Consider the following 17,829-nt stretch of genomic DNA (forward strand, 5'->3'; position numbering starts at 1 on the left):
ACACACACACACACACACCCTCTTCCTCTTCCTACCCTTCCCCCCATCCAACACACTACATGTCAGAGAATCAGGATGCAATGAAATATAAGCAGGGGACTGGCCTGGGCTGGAGGTCACAGTCTCCCTGTAAATCCAAAATATGTGCGAGAGGGGATTAGTATACGAAAAGAGGGGACAAATATTTGGAAATATCATTAAAAAAAAACTCCTTTACTGCTATAGGCTATGTAGGATTTTCTGAAATGCAGCTGTGTCCTATAGGCTCCATATAGTACTGGATGTAGATCATGTGACATTGTGGTTTGATTTTGAAGTTAGAAATAAAATATTGAGTCTTGAATGAACCCTTAGTATTTTCCCCTTTGAGTGCATTCATAAGATTGATTTGCTTATACACAATTTCTAAAAGTGTAAACTAAGCATTTTCATATGTGGCACACAAATAACAGACACCACTCAGTGATAAAAAAAAAGAGGAACTAGTCTATAGTTTTCTAGTTTCTCTTCGTTCCACTGCTTTTTCAGAATTGATTTAAAGATATAGAGGTTTGTTTCTTACGCTTTAAATTGACTTTGCCGCTTTCTACATTTTTGATCTCCTGCATTTGACCTCTTAGACCTTTTTAGGTTCATCAGACATAGGCTTAAATAAAGCTTTGAGTCGTTGCACCCAGGGTGAGGAACAGCCTCCCTCATTAGACCAGGCCCACCCCTTCAATAGAATCAATCAGAAGTTGTTTTGTCCAAGCTCTATTCTTTATCTACTGGCTGTTTTTTATCTCCCTATGTGTACGTTTGTGTTTTTAGGTGTTATTTCAGGTGTAATTCTTATCATATATTGAGCTGTGGCTACAATGTTTAGTCTTGATATGGTTAAATTATTTAGGTACATTGTTGCCCACATGATACTTTACTTTAGATATGTTTTTTGTTTTTTTCTTCTTTTTTCATTGCATTAATGAAATGTACCAAACTGCACTTCAGTGTTATGTCAATTAAAACCTTTTTCGGAATAAACTGTTTGTAGTAAGTAATTGTTTTCTGATTTAAATTAAGAAATATCATGCTTGGGAAGGACATGAATTCTCAGTATTTCTATTTTGGCTATGTCCCTGAGTGTATGCATTTTATGTGCCAATATGTGCCTTTTTCATTAATTGGGTAAATCAACAATATTTTATTCATACTTATCGTATTGTACCTGAACCAGACAAACCCTTTACTGAGCCACTCTACAAGCTGTGGAGCCACATTTTGTTCAAACACATAGATCTTTATTGTCAATATTGAAAAATTTCCAAATGTATTTCCTGAATTTTGTGGGAAATATATGTAAAATTACCATTTGATTACCATTTGAAATTACCATTACCATTTGAAGAAGTCTTACTAAGATCAAATAAATAAATAAAAATGGAGTTTTGGTTTTGAATACTTCAAGTAGTGCAAACATTATGAAGCTCCAATGTCGAGCTGGAACAAACTGACAAACAAGCAAACAGCAAGAGCACATAACACTCTCAGACAGTGTGGAATAAAATGATTTTTCCAACCTTAAAGCTAATGATGAAAAGCTGTTTGCTACTGTAAGGAGGTCATATAATCACTTGTGTCTTTTCTTTTTTTTTTTACCTTTGGTATATGACGGACACCCTTTTGCAAACCTTACAAGTCATCCATGTAAAAGCCACTGGGAAATACATCTATAAAATTCGGTGTTGTGTGATGCAGTCCTTTGGTTTTGATGTCTAAAAAGTAAAGTGAACAGTCAGTACAGGGATGACAGGTAAGAGAAGAGGGATGATGCAGGTGGCCAGCCAGAACTGAATCACAGTCTTTGCATCTCAGTATACAGCGTCTGTCTTAACCACTACAAACAGTTTTTATATTAATAGAGCAGCAGAGAAGCTTCAGGCTACACAGGTAAGGTGAATGTGGCCCCCAGGGATGTTGGGTTTAACTGTCTGGGACCACATTACCTTTTATCTAATTATACTCATTTTACATTCACATACAAACACTGAAGGGACTCAAAGCAGTGGTTGCCACAAGCAGCCATCCTGCTGCAGGTCCTGCTGGAGATTTATAGAGCAAAGCCAAATCCAAATCCCATCAGGGTGCAGGGAAGCTCTTAAAGCATCAAATTCCTCTCCCTTATTTCCTCTGCTGGTAGGATTAAGGTTTCATGCTGGTGTCGTGTTACAAGCTACTTCTGATGTTCCTTGAAAAGTCATTCCTATCTAACTAATCAGCTGCAATAGTCTTTGTGTAGATGACTTCCTGTTCTCGCTGTTACCCAGTTTGGTCGTTATTGATTTATAAACCCATCACATTAGATCTGCTATAAACTGCTCTCAGGGTGACGGGTGATGATTTTATACAGAATTTTAATGAAAATGAATTATATTTCACAGATTAAAGATGTGTATATCACATCTGTCTGCATTGTTCTTTTAACTTGCTCTGTTTCAGTTGGCGCAAATAGCCAATAAGTCAATTGATCCATAGCCTTTGGCTCATTTATCCATGTATCCATTGTTTGTTTGTGTAAGCTTTAGAAATGACTTCGCTCTCCATAGAGCAACAAAATGAATAGGAATTGAACCATGGGGAAGCTGTCAACCAATCATGAGCAGAGCTGAATTCAATGAGATAACCCAGTCAGCAATAACAATTCAGGAACAGTAAACTCTGTCCACTTTGAAGGAAAAATAATGCCTCTTCTGCCTCCTGTATTGTCTTGACCCTGATCAAGTTATTGCTTATTCTAGATCTTTTAATGGTGGACCTATACCTGCTGAGGGGTCATTATGCCAGACTGCATTCAAACTATAACAGCAACAACCCAACAGAATTTATATAAACACTGAGGCCACTCAATTTAGAGACACTGACATTAATAATATATACCTTACTAACGTAGGTTAATTCATGGGCCATGGAAACCAGTGCAGCCCATCATAAGGAAGCACATCCTGGCTGGGACTGCAGAGTGTATTGAATTGTGTCGAGGTAGCAGGAGGTCCTGTGGGTGTGGAGAGGGAGGGACTGAGGAATGTGGATGATTATCTGCTCCTTCCACATCCACCAAAGAACTAGGGAATTTGAAATTCCCATTGATGACCTTAGCATGCCAGCTGACCTGTCTGTCTGGCAGCAACACTGCTGGGTCAGATTGTAAGAGCTGTTCTGCAGGATTGGCAACTGTCTGGCTAGAATATACATGAATACCAAACCAAGCTTTTTCACAACCCCAGTGATGGTGTGGTTTGGCTCAGAATTTGTGGCTCCTCTGGGAATACTGAAATGCTTGCATGTTGAAATATGAGAAGCCACAGAAACATCACAGTGCTTTTCATTCTTTTTAGTATTAAAAGGGAGATGCTTCATATTATATCAGTGTTGTTGATTGCAGCAGTGCTGAAAGGGCTAGACAGCAAGTTTGGGGTGCACTATTACATTCAGTTTAATTGTAATATGTAAAACTAATTACCTTAAAATGTTGACTTAAATGTCCCAGTAACAGCAGTATCCCTAAAAATACTTATTGACCTGCTCAGTCATTTCAAAAATAAAAGCACATTATATGTAATAGCTTCTGTATATACAGTTCTTCTCTCTTTAAACATACATACTCTTAAACAGGGATAAAGATTAAACCATGTTTGACCATTGATAAATTCTCAAAATAAGTAAATAAAAGCCATAAACATATGACTGCTCAGTGGGGCCAGCAGACAGGAGAACAAGGAAAAGTATTTTTTTTTTCCAAGAACAAAAGAACAAAGATCAAGATAAAATGTTACCAAAACACTGAACATCACAGATTACTACAAATCTGTAGATTTTACTAGATTTTTAAAAAGTTATACATTTATATGCATGTGAAAGCTACATCTGCTGAGACTGGATTATCAACCGCGCTAAGCAGGCAGCTGCTAATGACTACGGCGCCCTCCTGTGTCCTGATTTTGCAGTTGACAATTTTGACGTCATCAGTGCGACGGAAGCAGTTTTCCTCAATAAGATAATTCTGGCTGATTCATTGTAGTCAGACGGCTTGCCTGTGCTGCACACAGAAAAAACAAAATAAACTCGTCTGAACACCAGACATATTTGACAGCAGGTGAGTTGAGATACAGCCTTAACACAGCCAGCAGCTTTCTCAAAATACCGGTAGACGGAGTCTATGTCACTTATTTGTCGCTGCTTTTCTGGTGCGAGATGACACAGGCTAAGTTAGCATGAGTAAGCTAACGGCACGCTAACGCTATCAGTAACAGCTAACATCAGTTAATAAACTTAGCGATTTAATGTCACTTTGTTTGATACGATTCTCTCTTGTTGTTAACATGTCACTAAAAGACAACAAATGGTCATTTAAATCAAATACCCACGCCTGCTTATCCGGCTCTTTATAGCGTGTTTACGTGAACATTGGTAAACCAGCTAACTAATGCTAATTAGCGGTTTGGTTGCTAACTTCAGTTTGTTGAGGTTTTCTCAGATATAACAATGGCATAAAATACAACAACCTATGGCTTGAAAACACTCGAAATAAAAAAATATTTCAAATACATAGAAAAATAAAAACTGAGTGCTTCTATGAGTATTTATTATGGAAATAACAAATAAAAACAAAAACTACACGAGAGTAATTAAATTACAAGGCAAGCAATGTGTGATAGTGTAATGACATAAAATCCGTCTTCATGAAGATTTTAATGTCTTGTTTATTGTTAAAATTGCTTTAAAAATGTGTTGATTCAGTGTTCAGTTATTTTGACAGATGTCGTTTGTGGTGTTCTCTTCTTGTATTGTGTTATAATGACAAGTGTCTCAATTGTTTTGTCTCACACATATATTTAAATGTTCAGAATAATAAAGCATCATATGAGTATACTGTCATATGTAATAATAATACATATTGTATTATTATTAGTGCAATCTTTAATCCGTATCAGGTCCACTTTCTATGCCACATGTATATTACTCTTATATTTATTTATATCTGGTCATATAAACAACTAATGAAAAATTAAACATATTTCTCTGATGTCTGATAGTTACACAGTTCACAGGCTCATGACTGTTTTGTGTCTGTTTAACAGATTCCAGTATGGACCGGCTGCTGAGGCTCGGAGGTGGAATGCCAGGGCTCGGCCAGGTAACGTTATGATTGAAATGTTCATAGATAAAGAAGATAAGCAATGGTCAACTTTATTTGCTAGAATTACATGTAAACTCAAATGTATCAGTTGTTTTACTTTAAAAGTTATGACTCAGTACATGTATTACATTTCTAAATGATAGTTGGATTGTAGTGATCAATCTGAGCAACTATTGTATTAGATAGGCTTGAACAGGTAGTAAATAAACTCTGCTTTGACTCCTCAGGGCCCCCCCACAGATGCACCTGCTGTGGATACAGCAGAGCAGGTCTACATCTCCTCTCTGGCCCTGCTCAAGGTGATCACGTATAATTTGCACTGAACATTTTCTATCAAAGTTTTCATATTCATTTTTATACTTTAAATAACACCTCTGTGACCTCTCATTCATCAGATGTTGAAGCATGGGCGTGCTGGTGTGCCAATGGAGGTCATGGGATTGATGCTGGGAGAGTTCGTTGATGACTACACAGTGCGAGTGATTGATGTGTTTGCCATGCCCCAGTCAGGAACTGTATGTATTCTCCTTAATATTAAGATAATGCATCATTAGCAGATTGCTGTAGAAAATATCTGATCTGGCTGTAGAGCTGTAGAAATGTACATTATGCTTAACTAACAAGCACATTACATGACAGGCACAAGGAGTTTATCAACCCTTTTTTCTCCCCTGTATTTGGGGATTGGCCTCTGTTTATTTGTGTCGACCACACCCCCCATCATTATAAGAGACCCAGCTTTTGATTTACCACTTATTTTATTTGAGGAAATTTGGTAATTCATTAACCTTTGCAATGCCTATCGATGAGTAATTGGATAATGAATGCTTTCTTTGTGTGCTGTTGTCAATAGATTTTACAAGATAGTCTGTGATAGCAAATTTTGGCTTTGCTTGTTTTCACTAAATGATGATTTTGATCCTCACAGGGTGTGAGTGTTGAAGCAGTGGATCCTGTGTTCCAGGCCAAGATGTTGGACATGCTGAAGCAGACTGGCAGGTAAAACTCAGACCCACACTCAGAATATTTTAATTAATTCCCATGGTCAGATTTTTTCTGTGCTGACAGAGACATTTCTGAGGCCTTTTACAATAATAATTCTACCATATTTTACCTAAACTAGAAGCTAAAGCATAAATTCAGAGTTGAGTCATTTTACACAAAACCTTACTTTGAACGCTGATCATTTCATCAACAATGTAAAATTCTGACAAAATGTTTTTCCCCAGAATACCTGAGATGTTTTTGCTCTTTTCCCTTCATGTTACTCATCAGACCAGAGATGGTGGTGGGGTGGTACCACAGTCACCCTGGTTTTGGCTGTTGGTTGTCTGGCGTGGACATCAACACACAGCAGAGCTTTGAGGCCCTGTCAGAGCGAGCCGTTGCAGTGGTGGTCGATCCCATTCAGAGCGTCAAAGGAAAGGTAGATGTTCTAAATCAGCAGCTCTCATTTTAGGCACACTGCACAAAATCAGTAATTAGTTGCGAATCAGAAATAACACTGTTAGGTAAACTGGTTTCATGTGTGGCCCCTGTCGTCTTCAGGTTGTTATCGATGCCTTCAGATTGATCAACGCCAACATGATGGTTTTGGGTCATGAACCAAGACAAACCACATCCAACCTGGGTCATCTGAACAAGCCCTCAATCCAGGTAACACACTGTACATGTCACCATCACCTTTGTTCATGGTGAATTTCTTTAACGAGTCCTTATGCAGATAGACACTCAAGATCTCAATATACAGCCATTTTAAAGGAACAGTGTGTAAGAGCTATTGGCAAAAATGGAAGACAGTATTCATGTTTATATTTTCATTGGTGTATATTCATGTGAAACTAAGAATCATTTTATTTTTGTTTAGACTGAGCTCGTCATATCTACATATTGAGTGGATCATTTTTCATGGAGCCTGTCATGTTGATTTCACATAGTTAAGTCAACCTTTCTCATGTTTTCAGGCTCTGATTCATGGACTTAACAGACACTACTACTCCATCACCATCAATTACAGGAAAAATGAGCTGGAGCAGAAGGTTTGAGAATACACTCTTCACTGAGTTATTATTTGTTAAAATATATTTTTATTTGTTTTTAAAAGAATAGGATAAACATGACTTATGATTCTTTAGATGCTGTTGAACCTGCATAAGAAGAGCTGGATGGAGGGGCTGACTCTGCAGGACTACAGTGAGCACTGCAAGCTCAATGAGACCATTGTCAAGGAAATGCTGGAGCTGGCTAAGAACTACAACAAGGTACTCGTTTAAAGCCTCGTCCAACAACCTTATTCAACTCTTCAGAGAGGTGAAATGACCTTAAAACACCATGAAATTTGATTTGAATATTGTTGTTGGCTTTGATGAACTTTGCAAGGAGGCATTAATAATCTTAATATTGCCTTCAAAAGCTCTGTTAATACAGAGGTTATATCACAGTGTTGTAACCGAGAAAATCGCTGCTCTATCATTTAATTCCGCTGGTGACTCCAGCGATGGAGTCAGAGAATCAGTGAGCTGCTCTGCTGTGTGGGTGTGTGAGGTTTTGATTCCTGTACTGTCTTAACTGATGCAAGCAAGCATGCTTTATTTCCCTTATACAAGATTCCTGGGGTCTTGCATGATGTAAAAATATAGTATTTCCTCAGAGCGACGCAAATTGCAAAGAAAGTGCTTCTTGTGTACAAATACGCGGCTCTTTGAGGTGTGCTACTCCTCAATATTGAGACGCTGTCGTGTTTCCGACTCAGGCTGTTGAAGAGGAGGACAAAATGACACCAGAGCAGCTGGCAATCAAGAATGTTGGAAAACAGGTAACTAAACAAATTTCAGATTTTTTTTTGTGAGTGTAATATGACAAATTGCTACATCAGTGTTATCAGTGTTTGGTGCTGATTAGAGGTAAAGAGTTAAATGAAAGAGAGAGCTTTGGATCAGAGTCAGATTATGCAGACGTGACAGTGCAAGCAGAGAGAGAATGAATACAAGCAGAGATCTGGTTACTTTGTCATTAAAGTTACTTGATGTCTGTTTAAACCTTACACTTGTCAAAACACTGTGTGTATTTGTTTAAAACGTCTTAATCACCTTTCAACAAGATGTTTTTTTTGTCCCTTGTCCTTCCTGCAGGATCCCAAGAGGCACTTGGAGGAACACGTAGATGTTTTAATGACATCCAACATTGTTCAGTGCCTAGCTGCCATGTTGGATACTGTAGTTTTCCAGTGATGGCCCTGTGTGTATAACTGTTAATATTGCATCCCTTGTCTTCTTTTATATAAAATAAATGTATGTATGAAATGAGGACATTGGCTTGTGTCTGGTTTGAGTTGGGCAGCGTGGGTTGTACCTTATTTTGTCGTCCCAGAAACAAGTTTCATGATTCTGGCAGTGCACATAACTTTGTTTCATTATGTTTCTACATTTTAAATTAGATTTTTCTTTTCTCTTGTCAAGATTTTAGATAAATGCATCATTAACAGATATCTTTTTTATTACCTAGTGTTATCTATGGTTTTTGTGTTTATCTAGACACATCCATAAATCTTAACAAGGAGAAAACTGCCATATTTTGTTTGTAAAAAATATTGTTTTAGTACTTAGTTCTCCTTGTAAATAGAATCATAATATGTCTTACGTTCATAATATGTGAGCTAGTCTAATGGTAGAATGCAAAGTTGGTTTGGTGGATTCGTGTTTTGATGTTATACTAATTCTAACCACTGGATGGAGCAAGTGTTGCAAGTTGTATGGTAAAAAAACTAGAAGTTGTGAACTTGACTTTCAGCCCAGTTATTGTTCCAGAGACAGACTTTTTGGGATTGTTTGACAGTTTTAAGTTTGATATATCAGTTGGCAAAGCCACTTACGGAGCAAACAACGCTGATTCCCTCGTCAAACTAAAAAACAACAAACTCAATATCCTGTTCACTGTGTCCACTGTAAACTGTTATTGCTTCACCTTGAAACCACTGTGCATTGACGCACTGCATGCTGCTTCTGCTGACTGTGAATATTTAAATAGGATTCCTTCCCCTGTGTTTGTCACAGACGTAAGCACAAAGTCAGTTACGAGGAAAAAGATGATGCATGGTGATGAACTTTTCAAAATCAAGAGTGAACAGTCCTTTTTTTAGTACAGTTATGTTGAAGTTTGTGTCTGTAATGTACAATCAGCAGATTCATAAGTGAGTAATCATGGGTGAGGACATGAAAGAGGAATTTATTCTTAAATATTTCCAGTGGGGATTGACCTGAAAAGAGGAAGATGCAGCAGAAACAGGTTACAAATCACCTGGCTGCACTTTGATTGAGAGTCTGATACCAACAAAGGAGCATTTCCATATAGTCAACAATAGCTGAGTTGTTCACATTGTGAGAGCAGAGCCTAAATGCCAGTATTCCTTTTTTATTCTTTTTGGCATGTTTTATGGCTTTTATTTGATAGCATTAGTAGAGATTTAGGAATTGTGAGGAAAGAGAGCAAAGGAATGAAAAAGCAAAGGGTCCAGCCATCTGGGAGTCGAGCCAGGGACCAGCTGCTCAGGTTATATGCGCTCACATTGTATGCACCCAAATATTCCTCTTAGTTTATTACAGTTTGAAGAGAAAAGTCTCAATAATGGGCTTACAGGATCTCGGCCAGAGATGCAGCTTGTATTGCAGTAACTCCCCGGAGCATATGGTCTTTCTCCACCCTGTCCAGTATATACTAACTTGACAGATGTGGCCTCTTGCCATTATATCGACCTTAGGGGGCTTCAGGTTACATAATTTCTGTTCCTCACTGGAATCTTTGCAACTTGAGGATGAAATTGGCTTTCTCTCAGTGTGAATGTTGAGGGCTGTGAAATGAAATGAAACGCCTTCCCCCTGGTGACTTGGGGAATGTGAAACTGGGCCCCACCACAGTCCTTATGATAAATTCTTAACCTAAAGTAGTGACCCCTGCTGTGTAGATTTGTCAGAGTTTCAGTGTGTTACAACTGCTGCTTTCAGTCAGTGTAACTATTTTCCTAAGGTAGGATTTAATCTAATGGATGTTGAGATGCTTTAACAAAGAGCAAAGAATCTGAATCTGAGAAACTGTAAGGATTTTTTCTGCAGTAGTTAAATCTACCCATAATGTAAACTCATCAGTGTAAAACCCATGTTAATGATTGATGATCACTTATTGAGCCCAGCAACTTAATCAATTACATTAATTACAGTGATGATGTTCGTACAGAGAGGGTTGATGTAAATACAGAATGGTGCATGAAAATAATTTTTCTCAATGACTGTAAATACAGCCACATGTTTTACAGCTTACTTCTGAATCTGCCTGCTTGTATTTATCAAAAAACTAGGAAGTTCTTAAAGCCATTTAAAGCTATTTCACCTCCATTGTGTCTAAAAGGTGCTGAATCATCACACAGTTTTTTCATTCTGGCCAGCTGGAGTCATGGAGACATTTTCAGACATGGTCTGTGCTGTTTGAAGTGTCAGGAGATGTCTCACTGAGATTACAGACACAAATGAAATGTGTGTGTGTTGTGCACAGAGGCTGTGTGGGATAGCAGCAAGAAAATGTTTTCTTTTGGGGGCTGTGATAAGAAATGTCCACTCAGAGCACAAGTCTGAACCAGCTGCTCTGTGTACAGCCTCAACTACTGTGTGGCTTTCTTCTCCTTAGATGTTTGTTGCCACTCTATGCTTGTGAGTGCATGTGACTGTTTTGGGTTTGATTTGAGACTCACTAATGATTATGTCGTGGTCAGATATCTTCCCCTTCACCTGTCCAAATCTACCAGTCTTTTCCCCTATTCATTGCATGAAAGCCCAAAGGATAACCAACTTATCTAATGTTCCTTCGTAGCACTTATTTTCAGGGAGTGGTTTTCTCCCTGTTTTCCTCTCATGGCAAACCATGACCAGGCAGATGAGTCCAAGGCGGAGGCTGTAAACAAGGCAGGGGATTTAATAAACGCTGGTGCTGTTTGGTGTGGCCTAAGAGGACAGATCACTCCCATGAGGCCAAGGCCAAGTACACAACACTCTGCCCTGCCTCTGTGGATGGGAGCCAGAGGATGACAGAGTTAAGGCTTTTTAAGAGCGTGCTCTCACAGAGTAGCATTTAAGAGTGTTGTAAAAATGTGGATAATCAAAGCATGAAAAATGCGGATAAGTCCATTTTTGTTTTGTTGAACTGACAAATTCTTTGTCGCTGAGGTATTGTGAAACGAGGCGAGGAAGTGCAGTATGCGCTCTAATCCAAAACAACCCCACCTCGTGGTCCATTTATTAGCTGCTCTGGAGCTTTTGATCAACTCACATCATCTTGTGATGTTAGTTGGTCCATGACTTCTGTCCAGCTATTTTATGGATTGCCAATGCAAATGTTCATGATCCCCAGGGGATGAATCCTACTAACTTTGGTGATCCCCTGATGTAACTAGCACCACCTACTGGTCAAAATTTTCACTTGTCCTGTGAAATATTAAAACATCTACATGATGGACTGGCACTAAATATGATACAGACATTCTTGGTTCCCAGATGATAAATCCTAATGACTTTGACGATCCCCTGACTTATCAGGGCCACCAAGAGGTTGACGTTGGAGTGAAAGGCCTCAACAACTCTTGGATGGATTGCTATCAAATTTTGTACACAAATTCATGCCCTGCTCAAAAAAAATTCTAACTACTTTGGTGATCCTCTGACTTTTCATTTAGAGTGGCCACCAGGCAACACCTGTAAAACCAATAACTTTCCCATCAGCCATCCAGAGCAGCAAAAAAAATGAAACTTAAGATGAGATTGTTTTGTGGCTTTCTCTCTTTCATGGGTGTGTGCAGTGTGCATACTGCAGTGCATGTGTAAGAAAATGTAAGCGTCTTTGCTTGGTTGTTGTTGCACACGCGTGTGAATTTTTGCACGGTTTTATGGTGTACTCTGCACATCTGGATGAACATCTCGTTAGGATAATAAACACTCACCCATCAACCATCGTCCGCCTTCGCGCGGTCTCCACAGAACACTATTTCCATCCCAACTCTATTTCACCTCACTGCACTGCCTATTAAATATGACCGAGCAAAGTTAATGCGGACCATTTGGGCATTTTAGTGTAATGCAATCTGCCAGACAGCTGTGTTATATCAGCTTAGAGTCTGACTCCCTTCTTGTCTACCCTGCCCCATCAGTTAGAGTGCCCTCAACCTACAAAGATCCCCACTCTCTTGACACGTCTATTCAGCCAAGAAATAAACACATCTGTAGGGCAGCTCATAGCTGCAGTGTTTTCTGGCAAACACTAATGTATACAACATGAAAAATGGTGCCTGCTACTGTAAGAGGGGGCATGACATCTGGTGTGTGTGGAATGTGGACTGTATTTGCATTAAGCTCTGAATTAAACGCAGCTAGACAGAAGACGTGGATCATAGTTTGAACAATCAGTAATCGTCTAGCGTCAGAGTTAGCCAGCCTCACACACACAGCGAAACCCAAATGAAAGCATAAGTGAATGGCATAGGTGGCAAAGTAGTCATCCCACCTCTGGCATGCCAGTTCAACCACATTTGGTATTTGGTGGTGTGGCTGAATTTGTTCCTTAAAAGGGATGAATGAAAGCGAGTGGATTTATTGGAGCTGTGTTACCAGGCAGAACATTTTATAGGGTAAATGAAACTGCAAATGAGGAACAAGCGAGAGGGTGTTGGTTGATATAAAAAATAAAAAGCATTTCACCAAGAAAACATACAATACTGTGAAAAGTTTTATAGGTGCTGAACATTCCCAGGAGCTGAAAAAGTTCTTCCTCATTCCTTATCGACTACAACATGTTCCTCTGATCTCTATTTAGTAAAGCAGTGAAACAATAGACTATTTTTCTGACCAGAGGATGTGAAAGCCACAATGCAGAGAGTTTGTGTTGGTCTCTCTTATTATGGCCTTTTAAAGACAGAGTGACCTTTTCTGACCCACACCACAGAAATGATTCATTGTTGCACATGTATTTTGTTTTCTGGACTCAAAGCTGGTGCTGCCTTTCTCCTGCTGAGGAGAGAACATAAGCTGTAATTGGTGTCTTTGGTTTAGTTTCTCTGCTGTGACACTCAGAATCTTCGGTGGAAAAAGATTAAAAACAAAATTTGGCCCTAGATCAAAAATGGAAATTTAACAGAAACAGCATTAGAAAACATTAATAACTTAAAAACAATATATACTCAAGGCCCACTTACTTGCTTCTTCTGTGGCTTTTGATTGTATCACATGGTCTTCATATTCTTGAGTTTTGGCAGCTGGTGTTTATAAAGAATGAACTGTTGAGCCTAAAGTCAGTAACATATTGTGTTGTTGCTTCTATCCATGACCTTTTTTTGAATTGTAGTGTAAAACTAATTGAAAATATAGATGCCATGGTGACAGTAATTCCTATTAACTCCTATGCGGTTCACCATTGCACTGACATTATATACTTCTATTGAAAGTAATTCAGCCTTTTCACTGTTAACACTTCATAGTCAACCAGACAAGAACCAACTGCTAGTTGCCATTTTAGCTCTATAATATTTGGAAAACCAGATGTGTTCTTGTAATTCTTAGAATGAAATTCAGAGTTTGAATGTGGGTTGTCCTTTCATCATTGGTAGTGATGCATTCAGACAACTAATATGTGAAAGTAAAGAAAGAGAACTTTAGTTTCCAGAGAACATGTGAATGTCCACCATATGTCATTTACTGTTGTTGCCTAGTTTTCCCCCAGTCTTTATTTGTTCCCTGTTGTCTGCAGACTTGCTTCCCTGCAAATATTAATGAAGTCGTTTGAAACAATCTGAACTGAATTGTGCTCTACAGACGTTAGTTTTTTGCAGTGGTGTGAATGGGGAACTCTTTGTCCTCTGTGCTGTGAAACTGTTTTAAACTGCTGATTCCTGGGAAAAGGAAACACTGACTAAGACCCCATTTGTTTTCAGGCATGTGCAAAAGAGCGCGGCTTCTGCAAGGAAGGCCAGTGGCCAAAATTCAAACCTGTAACCACAGAGAGAGTCTACCGACCAACCATTTCTTATAATTATGTGAAGTCATTTCTCCCCATGTTTGCCTTCTTTGTCCATGTTATGCAATGAAGCCATATGCTTCCAATCCACACACACACAGAGAGAGAGAGAGTCAGGAGCAAATATAAGCACAAGAATTTACCAGAAACTCTTATCTTCCAAAGCACAGATAAACATATCAGGGAATAGCTCACCCCCCTGAGAGTGTTTGTTTAAAGGTAGCCCTTGAGATATTGGATGGACAGATGATGGGAGGGAGGGATATGATAGTGAACAAGTACACAAAGGCCATCCGGTGTAGTCCAGAACATGTAATTTAAGGACCAGAGATGATTCATTCCTTAATGTTTTTATCATGATGCAAGATTTTTTGGAGAGCAGAGAAGATTTTAGACCATAAATGAGCTCACTTTGTTTCCCCAGAGAGATGTTTTTGCTCCTCTTTGCTTTGTGTGAGTATGTGTGTGTGTGCCCTGGTGTGGGTCTTCACGATTGTTGTGCCCCATAGCCTTTGCTTCCCTGGTTGTGGTACTTTAATGACAGTAACACAGTGCTGCGGTGTTGTGATGTTACCCGTTGCCCGGGACTACATTTCCACTCTTGCACGATGATGTCACTGCCCGCAGAGTTTCCACCACAGCAAAGGGCCTGCGGAGATGACGCGAGTGGGTGTGTGAGCGTGTGACGTGCTGTCAGACTGCGTTTGCACAGGGAAGAGGGTCGTGTTGAACAGAACCACAAAAGACAGGGTTCTGTTTTCATTGGTCTGGTCTTCAGGGACTCACCGTCTGGGTCGGTGTTATTTAAGTCAATAATGAACACACACATATACACACATTAGGAAATAAGCACCTCTCCATTTTACAGAATATTTACTCTTCGTCCTTTGATTTAGGGTTACATAAGTTATTCTTCCTCTCAAAATGGCAGTGAGGAGATATGATGAATTGTGGATAGTTCATGGGAAATGGAAAGAATTGCATAAGTGACTTAAAGAATGGCCTCTTTAAAATATTATGTTATTTGTGGAGTTAAGGTGAATTTCCAGGTGCTAACCCAGTCTGTGGTAACACAGAAGTAGCAGTATATATATATATATATATTTAAAAAATTGTAACATATATAAATATATACAAAAGAGGCTGCCGCACTATTAACACTGAAAACACAGGATTAGAACCTGCTCTCACTCTCACACTTTAATTACAACACACTGATAGACTGGGATCTATAGTGAAGGAACGTTAACTAATAACTCACTCTCATTTGTTTCATGTTTCTGATGCTGCTCAAAGTTTAATCAGTTTAATCAAACCAGAATTATTCATGACTTAAGTTAACTTTGAGGAAGCCTAAACCTTTTGAAAAAAGTATTGTAAGTGGGACATTGAGTCAGACAGCTCTTCTGGTTTACCTCCTCCTCCTTCCTGTGATGCAGACAGTTGGAAAACAGCACCAAGTGAATCTAAAATGTCAAGGCAGGAGAATTTATTAACCTAATATTTCTGCCAAATAATGAGTCTGAGCCACCAGTTAATATGTTGGATAATGGCAAAAGTAGGATGTCTGTGCAATTTGGAGCAATTTCATCTGAAAGAGAGAGAAACTTCGGTAGGTTAGAGAAGGACAACTCTGAAATCTTATCAATTTGACACATTCCTACTGCAGTGAACAAAACACCAAACAGATGTCCTGAAAGAGACTTGTATGTGAGGTCAGAATTTATTCCTTCAGGAGCAAAGAGTAATTTATGAACTCCTAATTTTTCCAAAGTAAATATTGATGTATAATAATGTAGTTCTCTTAATTACACTGTAACAACATGCAGAGTTGGTAAAAACATCATTAATTACACAATAAGAACAAATTACAGCTGTGATATAAAGTGTTGACTGTCCCTCACTCGTTTTTCTCTGGACCTTGTTGGTACCTAACATTTACAAGAATACGAGAAGTATAACTTTTTTCCTTCGCTTTAAAATTTCCATCTGTTCTCCCCATGGCCTTCTGTCCCTCCACTGTACCTACATTTAAGCACCACTAGGAAGTACTGAGTATGTCATTGGTACCCTAACCCTCATACAATTATGTTACACTGTATTATAAAGTGTTACCTTTTACTCTTTTTATTCTTTTTCTTCTCTCTTCTTACTACTCTATGCATATGTTGACTTATACATAGTATGTTCTACTTCTCATTGGGTCTTAATGTTGATTTTTTTTTTATTTCACAGTTATACTTTTATGAATCCAGGTTTATTGTGTCTGCACTCACTTCTTTTTGCCCATGATAGCAGCAGCAGTGCTTTAGAGACGACCATGTCATTCTGTCAATTTTGATCCAGACTGAAATATCACAGCAGCTTTTGGATGATTTTGTCCACACATTAATTTCTCTCCAAAAAGGGATTTTTAAAAGTTAAACTTCCCATTTTCATAAATTTCTACAGACTTTCATAAAGACATTCATGAACCTCTAAACTTCCTCTTTGACCATAGGACACTCACTACTGCCCAAAGCATCTCCACAACAAACATAGTCTTTCACAATCCTTTACCATGTCACCGCTACATTTGCACCAGCAGAAGTTATATTTATATTGCACTGTATGTGATTCACATACTTCTGTGTCTAGAAGTTTTTTAATGTTTAGTTCAACTATAGTTCAACCTGATAGGCTGTATCTACATAAATATCAGGAGAAAAGTTTGTTTTACATACAGGCTGGAATTGAATGGTGGTTAATCACTGATATGTTACTTCCTTTACCTGTGCGTGCACTTCACACCTCCTGTTACGGTCACAGTCTCCAGTGAGTTAGATGAACAGCAGATCACACGTCTGAATAATGTGTGAACGCGTGAAGATGTTCCAGCTTTACACCTTTAAATAGAGAGAGACATCAAACATATAAAGACACACACATGCATGCACGCACACACTGCAATGATGTCATGCTTGTTTCCTAGGACTTTCTGTCATCACCCATTTAATGGTCTTCAAAGCTGCAGGATGAGACAGATCATCCTGAGCAGTTTATATTTTGTCTGACAAATAATCAGAGAGGCAGCCAAAGTGGATGTGAGCCAGGGGTCAGATGGTCTGATTGAGTTTTGGGACTCGGGTCCTTTGTGATTTTTGCAGCTCGGTTGCCCCCTCGCTCTTTGCTTTTTCTCGTAAGCGCCGCACAGATCAGATATTTCAGTTACTGGCACAACTGAGTAATGAAATACTAAGTCATACACCAAACTGCTCTGGCTTCATTACAAGATCAAGAGTGTGAGGGTGTTCTAACAGGCTTGTAACTGTACTTGCAGTGGTGCCTACTTTGCGACTTAACAGGGAAAGCTGTGGGAAACTCCTTCCAGTTCATTCTTAATGTTTTCTCCATGCAGAAAAGTATTCTGCTGGGAAATAATAATGTAATACGGTTTGCCAGTGTGCCTGTCCACAGACTGTGAGTCATTCTCTCACAGCTTGATTTTTTTTGTGCTGCATTGTAATACATGTAAGTCATAGTCAACCTGGAGTATTGTTAGAACCACAGCCAAATGAGCCCTGGAGCTTATTTTAACAGTACATTTGCTTTATTCAGCTGTCAGTGTG

General features: G+C 38.9%; 1 protein-coding gene across 1 annotated transcript; it reads left to right on the top strand.

Annotated features, from left to right (window-relative positions):
- The first annotated feature begins 3,975 nt into the window (after positions 1 to 3,975).
- On the top strand, positions 3,976 to 8,479 carry psmd14 (proteasome 26S subunit, non-ATPase 14). The gene is made up of 11 exons (XM_018683721.2): positions 3,976 to 4,129; positions 5,115 to 5,170; positions 5,401 to 5,472; positions 5,569 to 5,688; positions 6,102 to 6,172; positions 6,449 to 6,599; positions 6,722 to 6,829; positions 7,138 to 7,212; positions 7,309 to 7,434; positions 7,926 to 7,988; positions 8,305 to 8,479. The coding sequence occupies exons 2-11, from the start codon at positions 5,123 to 5,125 to the stop codon at positions 8,401 to 8,403; spliced, it is 933 nt and encodes a 310-aa protein (XP_018539237.1). The 5' UTR covers positions 3,976 to 4,129; positions 5,115 to 5,122; the 3' UTR covers positions 8,404 to 8,479.
- Positions 8,480 to 17,829: the final 9,350 nt, after the last annotated feature.

This window comes from Lates calcarifer, linkage group LG2, assembly GCF_001640805.2.
Source record: "Lates calcarifer isolate ASB-BC8 linkage group LG2, TLL_Latcal_v3, whole genome shotgun sequence".
Classification (NCBI taxonomy): Eukaryota; Metazoa; Chordata; class Actinopteri; family Centropomidae; genus Lates; species Lates calcarifer.

What these genes read in the sequence shown, in the direction of transcription:
- psmd14 (XM_018683721.2), top strand. Translation starts at nt 5,123, where the DNA reads ATGGACCGGCTGCTGAGGCTCGGAGGTGGAATGCCAGGGCTCGGCCAG. An exon ending in GAATGCCAGGGCTCGGCCAG is followed by an intron (nt 5,171 to 5,400) that starts GTAACGTTATGA and finishes TTGACTCCTCAG; the next exon opens with GGCCCCCCCACAGATGCACC. An exon ending in ATGCTGAAGCAGACTGGCAG is followed by an intron (nt 6,173 to 6,448) that starts GTAAAACTCAGA and finishes GTTACTCATCAG; the next exon opens with ACCAGAGATGGTGGTGGGGT.